The sequence below is a fragment of the Mus musculus genome, chromosome 5 (genome assembly GCF_000001635.26).
Source record: "Mus musculus strain C57BL/6J chromosome 5, GRCm38.p6 C57BL/6J".
NCBI lineage: Eukaryota > Metazoa > Chordata > Mammalia > Rodentia > Muridae > Mus > Mus musculus.
This window is the reverse complement of record NC_000071.6, coordinates 136907199-136918538: the sequence shown is the minus strand read 5'-3', so window position 1 is coordinate 136918538 and position 11340 is coordinate 136907199. Positions and strand designations below refer to the sequence as shown.

The following is an 11340-nucleotide window of genomic DNA, read 5'->3' as shown; positions in this document are numbered from 1 at the left end:
CCATTTGGAGGTGTGACCTGGTTGGAGTAGGTGTGCCTCTGTGGGTGTGAGTTTAAGATTCTCACCCTAGTTGCCTAGGAGTCAGTCTTCCACTAGCCGCCTTTGGATGAAGACATAGAACTCTCAGCTCCTCCTGCACCATGCCTGCCTGGATACTGCCATGCTCCCACCTTGATAATGGACTGAACCTCTGAACCTGTAAGCCAGCCCCAATTAAATGTTTTTATAAGACTTGCCTTGGTCATGGTGTCTGTTCACAGCAGTAAAACCATAACTAAGACAATAACCTATACGGTAGGAAGAAATCTTGAAAACTACTAACGGCTTGTTCTGAGTTAACCTTCAAACTAAATGTTCACTCCAGGACACAATAGGAATGAAAGGCCTGGGTATGAATCTTTCTCTTGCTACACACTGAGAGACGGTAACTAAGGAGACTGGGATCCCAAGAGACAGTGCCAACCACCTGACCAGAGGGTTTGGATAACGATGGCCTTTGTTCTATAATCTGACCAAAACTCTGATAAGACTATAGATGTAGAAGACGGAGCTCATTTTGATTTTCACAGGCTGAGTATCTGGAATCCTGAAGTGGACCTGGGCCACACTGAGGCTTTGGAAACAAGAGGCATGCTTTCAAAGGCTGTATAAAGAGCAACAGAGAGGCCTGCAGCTCTGTGGGTAGACACCTGGCTAACAGGAAGCCCATCTGGCTCCCATCTGTAGCATCACATAAACTGGGCATGGGTAATGGCGGCCTGTGAGAGTGAAGGCAGAAGGATCAGGGATTCAAGGTTATTGTGGGAAGCCACATGTGCCGTTGCAGGGTGGCGCTGGCTTCCGCTGGCCACCATGCATACATAGGCAGTAAAGTTCTTTTGCCAAGATGAGGTTTTGAGAATTAACCAAAATTAACCAATCAGATGAGAGAGGTTAACCAATCAGATGTAGGCATGCAAATGAGGTGGTAAACATAACCCAAGCACAACCAATCCGGGTGTGAGACACGCCTCTCCTAGGCCTATATAAGCAGCACCAGTTCTGGGCTTGGGATCTTTTTGCCTCTGCAATCAAGCTCTCCCAATAAACGTGGGCAGAAGGATCCTGTTGCAGCGTCGTTCTTGCTGGTAAGACGGGTGCGCGCAAGAGGTTATCCTCTGATACATAGGGAATTTGAGATCAGCTTGGGCTACACAGGACTTGATAAACAAATAAATCCAAAAGCTTGAATTGGAATGAACTGAGACAGAGCAGAATGGAGAAGGGGTGTTTTTCAGTTCAGCCAGCGGCTTTTCCTTTTGCAGTGGGAGCAGTTGGCTGTACCTGCAGCAGGAAAAATGACTCCCATCTTAACACATGGAGAGTATTTCACTGATACAGCAAAGACACATCAAAACCACAGATTATTCTTCATATTAAAGGCAAGAATGCCTTCCCTCATTTAGTGTGTGTGTGTCTGTCTGTCTGTCTAGCTGTTGAATTCAGGACCTCCTTCATGTTAGGCAAGCACTTTACAGCCGAACCATTTGTCCCTATCCCCACACTGGAGGATTCTAGGCAAGCACTCTATACTGAGCTACATTGTTAGCCTTATTTTTGAGACACTATCTCACTAAGTTGTCCAGACTGGCTTTGAATTTTCTCTGTAGACCAAGTGACTTGGTTTTTCTTCCATTTCTTTTCCTTTTTTCCTCTCTCTCTCTCTCTCCCTCCCTCCCTCCCTCCCTTCCTTTTCCCCCCACCCCTCTCCTAAGAATAGCTGCCTGTGAACATGTGTGAGTACCACATAGGCACACTCCCCACAGAGGCTAGAAGAGGGCATCAGATCCTCTGAAGGTGAAGTTATAGATGTTTGTGAGCTGCCAAGAGGCTGCTGGGAACCAAACTCAGGTCCTCTGCAAGAGCAGCAGGTATGGCTGAGTCACTGCTCTAGCCATTTAGTTCTGGTTTTAAAAACAGAGACCTAGGGGCTTCCTCCTGCCATGTGCCCCCCCCCTCCCCACCCAACACACAAATACAATAATGGGCCTGTGTGCTGTGGGACTAGGAAATTCTGTCAAAGCAATTTAGCTGACCTTACAGAAGACAGGGTCTTTGCCTGATCAATCTTAAGAAATGGACATTCAAATTAACGTGTAAGCCGGGCATCCTTTTCTATAAATGGCCACTACTTTAGAATACTGCACCCCCACCCCCAGTCACCTTGTTGGTTCAAAGAAACACGATGCTTGTTTTTCCTAGAAGATGCTTATAAACCATTTTCTGATGGGTCCTTATTCACCCTGCCTGGTTCCCAGTGGTGTCGGTCAGTTTTCTGTTACTGTAACAAAATACCCAAGGGAAGTTTAAGAGATAAAAGTTTGCTCTTTGGCTCATGGTTCCCAGGTTTCATTTGGTGATGGCGTGTGTTTAGGCCGTGGAAAGAGACACTCCACGGTGGCAACAGGAGGTGGGGCAAAGCTCCCTCAGGTGGCCACAGAAGTACATCAGAGACTGGTATCCCATGATCCCCTCAAAGGACATGCTCCCTAAGCCTCCTGTTAGGACTGACCTCTCAAAGGTGTCCATCTTCCAACAGCACCAGGCTGATGATCAAGCCTTTTTAACACTTGGACCTTTGGGCCAGCACTGTGGTGGCTGGTGCTTTAGTCAATCTGGTGTCTGGGGTGACACTCAGTGACACTTATAATCCACGTGCATTGGATCATAAGAGAGGGAAGAGCAGAGTCTGGGATCCAGTCCTATCCCTGTCTCTCTTGCTGAGTCCCCTTGGACTATAAGGGTAGTGTGGCCATAGACAGAGGAGTGCAGACAGCCAGGAGAAGCCAACAGTAGTGGGAAAGTCTTAGTGCTGGCATACGCCTTTAATCCCAGCACTGGGGAGGCAAAGGCAGGCAGATCTCTGAATTCATGGCTAGCCTGGTCTACAGAGTGAGTTCCAGGCCAGCTAGGGCTAGAGTGAGATCTATCTCAACACTTTCTCCCCAAAACAACAACAACAAAAACAAATCACTCTCTTGGCTCCTCCAGAGTGAATATGGCCCTGGTGGTACCTTGATTTGGACCCAGGAGGTGTCAACTTTGGACTTTTGACCTCCAGTATCGAGTAGTCTCAAAGTGAGACGAGATAGAGGTGGAACTCTTACTTATTTTATTTTTATTTTCTGGGTCTCTGTGTGTGTCCGCGCACACTTGTGAACATGCTGAGTGTGTGCGTGTGGGGGATCGGAGGACAGTTTGCAGGAGCTAGCTCTTTCCTGAGCTGAGGGTGTGCGTGTGGGGGATTGGAGGATAGTTTGCAGGAGCTAGCTCTTTCCTGACACTCAGGCTGTCAGGCTTGCCAGCACACACCATCCCCTGCTGAGCCATCTTACCAGCCTTGCTTGTTACTGTTAATGACAGTCCAACAAGTTACAAGACCACTAACTGCAGGGAATGCAGAGCCCAGTCTTGGGAACTTTGTCACAGTAGTTTCACCAGTGGATCTCATAAGTATTGGCTTTTGTTTTGTTTTGTTTGCTTGTTTAGAAACTTCCAGTGTCTCATGTAGCCCAGGCTAGCCTTGAAATTGTTAAATAGTTGAAGCTAATGTGAAGTCCCGATTCTCCTGCTTTCATGTCCTGGCAGCTGTGAGTGTAAGCATGTGCCAAGATAACCAGTGTCCCTTTGTATGTGAGTGCATGTGTGTGTACATGAGTGTGAAGCCCAGAGGAGCCTTGGTAGTTGCTCATTCAGGCACCACAACTATTTCTCTATGTATGTGCCTCAGTGTGTGTATGTGTGTGCACGTGCGTGTGTGCACACGTGCCTTCAGGAGCCCACTTCACGTTACTTATTAGGTCAGGGCCTCTAGCTGACCCCAGAGCTGGCCTAGTCCAGCCCGGCCAGGCAGGCAGCTTGCCCCGGAGGTCGTACCTGAGCTTCTCTCAGGGATACAGGCAGCCGCCATACCTGCCTGACATTTTGCGGGTTCTGAGACTCTGAATCCAGACCTCATGCTGTGTAGCCAGGAAACTGGTCACTGAGCTGTCTCACCAGACCACATCTTTATTTCTGAGAAAAGGTCTTCCATAAGCTAGTGGCTCACAGACTAGCATAAGCTGGCTGGCCAGCAAGCCAAAGGATCTACCTGCCTCTGCCTCCCCGGTGCCAGGATCTTAGGACATGCCACAGTGCCCAGATCTTTCACACGGGTTTGGGGGGGGGGGCTGAACTCAGGTCCTCTTGCTTGCAAGCCAAGGGTTCTACCAAAGGAGCCATCTCCTAGCCCTTTGCATTCCTTTATAAAGATACTTTGTACTGACTTTTTTCTTTTCAGTTCTAGAAATGGAATCAAAAGTCCCCTACATGCTAAGCTAGTGGTGTTTCTAAAGCACACCTCTAACCCGAGTGGGGTTCTAAGCACATGGTCTACTGTGGAGCAGCACAACTCGCCCCGCCCCTTTGTTATTTTTTAAGTGATTTATGTTTGTGTTTGTGTGAATGAGATGGCCCTCAGAGCCTTGGGCTCCCGGCTGATGGCAGTTTCGGAGGTTTAGGAGGTGTGGTTTTGCTTGAGGAGTTATGTCAGCAGCAGTGGGCTTTCAGTGTTCAAAGACTGATGGCATTCCATCTGCTCTCTCTGCTTTGTGTTTGTAGTTCGGTATGAGACTCAGTTTCCTGTCCCTACAGCTACACCTGTCACTTGCTGCCATGTCTCCCTATCTTGATGGACTACTACTTCTCTGAAACTGTAAGCCTAATAAAGTCTTCTACGAGCTGCCTTGCCATGGTGTTTTATCACAGCAGCAGAAACGTGTCTAATACGGTCTGTGTGAGCATATGCTGATGTGGGAGGTAGCCTGGGGCCAGAGGAAGGCCCTGGATCTCCTGGAACTAGAGTTACAATCATAGCTGCCCAGTGTGGGTGCTGGGATCTGAACTCAGGACCTCAGCATGAGCAACAAGCACTCTGGACCGCAGATCCGTCTCTCCAGCCAGATCCCTTTTACCATTCTATATTGTGTGTGTGTGTTGTGGGGGTGCCATGTTACCAGTGGAGACAGGACAACTCTGTAGGGTCAGATCTCTCTCCTTCCACCTTTAAGTGGGGTTGTCAGGCTTGGCAGCAAGTGAGCCATCTCACTGTCCCCATTATTGATTCTTTGACAGCAAAGCCCGAAAGCAGCAGCTTGATCACGTGTTCCCTCACTGCCCTTGGGGACAGCAGAGATCACATCACCTGTCTGCCTTAGGCCACTTCATCCCACTAAGCACCAGTGAACAGCTCAGCCTGAAAACACAGTGCTAGGGGCTGCCGGAAGGAAGGACATGTTTATGCATGACAACTGAGACAGGCAAGCAGGGCAGCTTTTTGCTTCTGGAGAAGGGAGGAGATAAGCGCTCCTATGCAGCCAGGGCTGGCCTTGAACTCTCAACCCTCCTCCCACCTCAGCCTCCTGAGAGCTGGGATCACAGGTGTGTGGCACCATGCCTGATCTTCCTGGAGCCTTCTAGAGGAGAAGGGTGCGTCAGCGGCTGGGTGGGGTTAGTCAGCGTCCTTTGGGAGGCGGTGGCACTGGGACACTAGGTGATGATGAGCATCTCCTCGCGGTCTCTGCTCTCTGACATGGAGTTGATGATGCTTTTTAAATACTTGATGAACTCCACCCGGACCTCCTCAGGGTCTTCCTCCAGGTTTGAGTGCACCAGCTTCAGCTTGTTCAAGGGGGGAGCTCCAAGGGGGAAAGGAGGCTAATTAGGCTTGAAGGTGGACAAGGAACACTTTCTAGCTTGTGAAGGATGAGCCAGGCTTCTGGAACACCACCTTTCTGCTTCCTCTCTCTCCTCCCTCCCTCCTTCCCTTGCAGGCCTTGCAATGTACCCCAGGCTTGCCCAGAACTCTCGGTCGTCCTCCTGCTCAGCCTCACCTCACCAGTGCTGAGATTAGACACATGAGCTAGCACATGCAGGGATGTGCTGAACGTCTCAAGTCTTAACCTGCTTGACAAAATGCTTTTAAGAAACTGCCCCTTAGCTGGGTGGTGGTGGTGCACACCTCTAATTCCAGTAATCGGGAAGCAGTGGCAGGTGGATCTATGAGTTCAAGGCCAGCCTGGTCTACAAAGCGATAGGACAGCCATAGCTACACAGAGAAAAAAACCAAACAAACAAAACAAAAAACTCTTGCCCCCTTGCAATAGGAAAGCAGGCACTGGCAGGTCCTTGTTTTGGGTTTTTGTTTGTGTGGTGCTAGAGAAGGAACCCAAAGCTTGTACATATTAGACAAGTGCTCTGTCACAGAGCTATACCCTGCCACATCACTGTGAGTTCTAGGCAGGGGCTCTACCACTGAGCCATGCCCCCAGCTCCTCACTGGGGGATTCTAGGCAAGCACCTTACTACTAATTCATACCTCTATGAAAAAACTTTTACCTAAGAGGTATACACACATAATATATATACACACATTCAGGCAGACACACAAACATAAGTTAAAAAAAAAAAGCCAAGGTGAATGGCTTTCCTGAGAATGACACTTAAGGTTCATCTGTTGTCTCTAAATGCACGTGGACCTATGCTTGTGCTTACGCACCCACACACACACAGGCATACACACTTCAAACACTGAAGACAAAAAGCAGGAGAGGAAAGTCCAGGGTGCTTACACAAAGCCAGGCTGCCCCTTTCTCCTCCGGAGCCCGGTTTGTGGTGGGCCACAAGCATGCAGTGACTGTCTTGGAGGAACTGTTGCTGGACAAAGCAGGAATACCACATTTCAATTTCCTTTAAGTGGCTTGGAATATCAGCATTGAAGACGATCACCACTCCATGAGCATCCTTCATCAGAGCGGGCCAACAGGACTCAAACCTGACGTGAAAAAGAAGTCAGGAGAGAGCTGGAGGGCACCCTCGCTTCTCAATGTTTATTTTTGTTATTGTTATTACAGAATTGGGGGCTTTACACATACAGTGCAAGTGTGCTACCACTGAGCCATAACCTTAGCCCCTTCCTGGGGGATTCTAGGCAGGGGCTCTACCACTGAGCCACACCCCCAGCCCCTCACTGGGGGATTCTAGGCAGGGGCTCTACCACTGAGCCAACCAACCCTGACCCTGTTTTTTGTCACTCACCTGTAGAAGCAGAGCTGTATTAAAGGAAACTTACTTAGAGTCGCCACCACAGTCCCAGAGCTCGAATTCGCAGCCCGTGCCTTTGTTGTTGCTGGTGACATGTGGGTTCTCAAACTCTAGGATCCTGAAAACACAAACAGCACAGCAGCCCTCGTGATTAGGAAGTGGGGAGGGAATGAATGATGCTTCACAGCTGCTTCCGAGACTCACACAGGGCAAGCTCACCTCACACCTTGTGTTGGGTTATATTCAGTGATGTCCGAAGATTCAGTGAGAAAGTTGGCCAACACTGTTTTGCCGCTCTGTAAAAGCAAGAACAAATAGATCCAAGAGAGAAACCACCCAGGAGGCCTCACCCACCATGAACGCTGGCACACACCTGCAACCCTAGCACACAGGGGGCTAGGTAGCAAGAAGGCAAGTTCCAGGCTAGCTTGGGCTGCTAGGTGTGGTGAAATACTGGCCACGACTCCTTGGGATCTCGAAGACAGAGAGCATGCTGAAGCATGCTTTCTCCCTGAAGCATGCTGTCTTGCCCTAGCACAATGGGAGCAGCTTGGATTGGGACCCAGTATGCCTCTCCTTACAGCCTGGCTGGTACTCAGTTAACTTATCTGAGGACAGAAAGCCAGAAACCAAACAACAACAACAACAGCAGCAACAACAACAGGAGCAGCACCCCAGGTGAGTGTGTGTCCCACCACCTCCTCTGTTTCTCTGCACAGCTTCAGCCAGTCAGTCTGTTACAGATAAGAGGCCATGAAGAGGATCAAGGTTAACGCTGAGACCCAGGTTTCTGGACTCTTGGCCGGCTGGGTCACTTCTCCTTATATATTACATTAGTAATCACCTTTCCTATAAAAGGACAGTAAGACAGCCTTTCTGAGCCCTCTACCCAAACCTGGTTTCTACCCATCCATCCATCTTTCCATTCAACCACCCACTCACTCCCCCTCTGTCCCCCCATCCATTCATCCAATCACCCACTAATCCCATCCATCTACCCAGCCATCTGCCCAATTCAAACACCTACCCACCCGTCCATCAATGCCACCACTCACTTACCCCCTCTACCCACTCATGCCCATCCACCCACCCACCCACCGTATCTAACCATCACCCACCCATCATCCATCCATCCTTTTACCCATCTTCTCCAACACCCGCTCACCCATCCATCCCCCCATCCACCGATTCCCTCCTCAGAGCTATGATCTTCTCTGTGTATTTGCACCATCCTGTATATGCCTGAATATACAACAAAGCTCCTCTCTCCTCAGAAGTCAATCTCTTAAACCTGAGTGGGCCCTGGTAAAACTCGACAGGATGGGAGAAGGGGATGAGGTGAGGGATAAAAGGGACAGAAGAGGAGAGGAAGGGGTGGAGAGGCTGAGAAGAGGCAGGACGATCAGGAGGTCAAGGTCATTCGAAGCTCCATGAGATCCTGCTTCAGAAAAAGCCCAGACCACCAAGTAACCAAAGACACAGCGCTCTCTGCAATTATACTCTCTTCTCCAAGCTGCTTGCTTTAAGGTAAGGACTTATTATGTAGCTCAGGCTGGGAACCAAGCTTCCTGCCTCAGGCTTGAAAATGATGAAGCGTTGTGTATATCACCAACCGCAGATCTGTAACAGTCTGCAAACTTTCTCCAAACCACAACCATGCTCTCCATTTTATTTTATATATTTATTATATATATTTATTTATTTATTTATTTATTTACTATTATATACAGGGTTTCACTATGTAGCCCTGGCTGGCCCATTGATTAGGCTGACCCTCAACTCAGATTTACCTGTTTCTGCCTCTTGGTGCTGGAATTAAACGCACGCACCATTATGTCCAGGCCGTGTGAGGGTCTGTGCATATTGAGTGCCTGTACCCACAGAGGCCAGAGGTGTCAGGTCTCCTGGCACTGGAACCTAAAGGCAATTGTGAGCCAGCTGGCGTGGGTTCTGGAAACCGAACTCAGCTCTCTCTGCGAGAGCAGTATGTGTTCTTAGTCACCAAGCTGTCTTTCCAGCCCCTCCTTTCTTTTAAGCCTTCTCCTCCTCTCTGCCCCAGGCTAGACTCAACACTCCTATATGGTCCAGACTGGTCTCAAACTTGTGGCAACCCTGAGTGTCTTGTATGCTGAGGTGTCAGGCCTGCGCCACACATGGCTCAATCCTCCTTTGCTTCTGTGCATACTTAGCAACTTCTTTCTCTGACAGGTTTCACGTATCCCAGGCCGGCTTCAGACTTGCTATTGTAGCCCGGGCTGTGGCCTTGAACTGTCAATCATCGTGCCTCTCTACCTTCCAAACCCTGAAACTGAGGCATGTACCACCATGAATGTTTTATATGAAGAGGATTGAACCCCGGGATTCCTGTATGCTAGGCAAACATCCTATCACCCAGCTCTACCCCAGCCTCCTAACTTAGGATTAAAAACATATCTTCACCATATAGTCACCTATGAATGTACATTGGTTCTCATGTTTGGTCCATCAGCCAATAACCTCAGATGAAGATCACATTATTAAGCTAACCTTCTGAGCTGGGACCCAAGGATTTGAACTTTAACCATGTAGGTAATTCCCGAATTCTACTATCTATCTATCTATCTATCTATCTATCTATCTATCTAATTTTGTTATCGGAGACATGTCACATTGTAGCTCAGGCTGTCCCAGAACTCAATACATAGCCCAGGCTGGCCTTAAACTTGTGATCACTCCTCCACTGCCTGCTGAGTCCTGGTATTATTACAGGCATGGGACACTGCACCCAGCTTCCTTCTACAGTTAACTTATTTGCATGTTTAGTTTCGGTCCATCTGAACTTTAATTCGGTGAATCACATATAGAGTGACTTCCTCATATTAATAACCACTTGCTCCAAGTCCCTATATTGAAAATATCTAGTTTTCTAATCTCATGGACACATTCCTTTTGCACGGAAGGTTCGGAGGGGAAGTCATGAGGCGCCCCTTATTTCCGCTGCCCTTGAGACCTGGGTACCTCAATATTCTCCTCCACTACTTGGGAGGGGTGAACTGGATGAAGGCCTGGTCACGGTAGCGCCAGCTGCCGCCCTCAGTGGGGTTGCTGGTACAAAGTTGCACCTCCTGAGAACAACCCCAGTTCTAGGGAGCCCCCGAGCCCTGAGTTACCTCGCAGGGGCCCACGAAGAGGATCTTAGCCTTCAGCATCGCTGTCCGTTAACACGAACCCGCGGAAGCCCACCACCAAAGCGCGCTAAGCTCCCCGCCGCGTCCGCCAGTCTGGGCCGCATGCTCTGATTGGCTGGTCAGTTTCCACGGCGACCGGGAACAGCTGCGCAGTAGCCCAGGAAACCCTGACAGTTCCGGGAGCCTGGAAAAGTGGCCTACGATGGAAGCTGAGGAGGACCAAAAGAGAAAAGGCAAAGCTGGTCCTGCTAACTGCAACCTGAGCGTTCTGGAAGGGGTACAAGAGCCAGGCTCCAACCTGCTTTATTTCTCCCGGTCTTCCTGAACGCTCCATAGATTAAGGGAGCTGCTAAACTTGCCTGGAAAACAGTACTGTGATTTTGGTTTTCTTTTATTTCCGCGGTGGATGCTGGAGATTGAACTCAGGTGGTCATCAATCCTAGGAAAGCGCTCTGTCATTGACACCATATCCCCAGTCCAACTCGCATGTAGACCTGCTGGCCTCAAACTCAAAGATATCCACCTGCCTTTGCCCCCCCAACTTTAATACCATTGAAGGCATGTGTCACCACTCTCGACTCCCAACTTTTTTTTCAATTTAAAAGGTTATATCTATCAATCAATCATCATCTATCTGCGTGTATGTGTGTCCGCCATGATACATATGTGAAGATCAGAGGACAAGCCATAGGACTCAGTTTTCTTCTCCCACCACCATTTCAGGCTTGGTGGTTCCGGCCGTTACCTGATGAGTCACTTTGCAGCCCTGTCATTATTTATTTTGATGCTGAGATTGTTCTTGGCGGCGGAGAAGCTTCTCCAAACCAGTGTGTGTGTTCTTTTGACATTTCGGTCATTCTCTGAGTTTTTTCATATTAAAAACAAAAAAAAAAAAAAAAAAAAAAATCAAAACCTACGCGCGCGTGTGGACACACACACACACACACACATACACACACGTATACAAAAGTGCAGGTGGTTGTGGAAGCCAGAAGGAAGTGCCCTGGAGCTAGAGTTATGGAAGTTCAGTTGCCCAAAATGGATGCTGGAAACC

The 11340-nt window shown here is 48.9% G+C and overlaps 1 protein-coding gene across 2 annotated transcripts; it reads right to left on the bottom strand.

Annotated features, from left to right (window-relative positions):
- Positions 1-4029: 4029 nt before the first annotated feature.
- Positions 4030-10389, bottom strand: Ift22 (intraflagellar transport 22). Of its 2 annotated transcripts, none has more exons than XM_011240905.3 (5): positions 7493-8175; positions 7339-7415; positions 7148-7237; positions 6648-6850; positions 4030-5714 (listed from the first exon to the last, which is right to left on the bottom strand). In XM_011240905.3, exons 4-5 carry the CDS (start codon positions 6823-6825, stop codon positions 5566-5568), a joined length of 327 nt encoding a protein of 108 aa, XP_011239207.1. In that variant the 5' UTR covers positions 6826-6850; positions 7148-7237; positions 7339-7415; positions 7493-8175; the 3' UTR covers positions 4030-5565. The 2 variants fall into 2 exon arrangements, with proteins under 2 accessions (XP_011239207.1, NP_080349.1); NM_026073.3 differs by lacking the exon at positions 7493-8175 and adding an exon at positions 10269-10389 and having other exon boundaries at positions 5295-5714.
- Between the last annotated feature and the right edge of the window lie 951 nt (positions 10390-11340).

Excerpts from the sequence above, each read along its gene's own strand:
- Ift22 (NM_026073.3), bottom strand. The coding sequence starts at position 10,307 with ATGCTGAAGGCTAAGATCCTCTTCGTGGGCCCCTGCGAG. Across the intron at positions 7,416-10,268 it reads TCTTCGTGGGCCCCTGCGAG|AGCGGCAAAACAGTGTTGGC; the intron begins GTAACTCAGGGC and ends TTGCTTTTACAG. Across the intron at positions 5,715-6,647 it reads AAGGGGCAGCCTGGCTTTGT|CTCCCCCCTTGAACAAGCTG; the intron begins GTAAGCACCCTG and ends TCCCCCTTGGAG.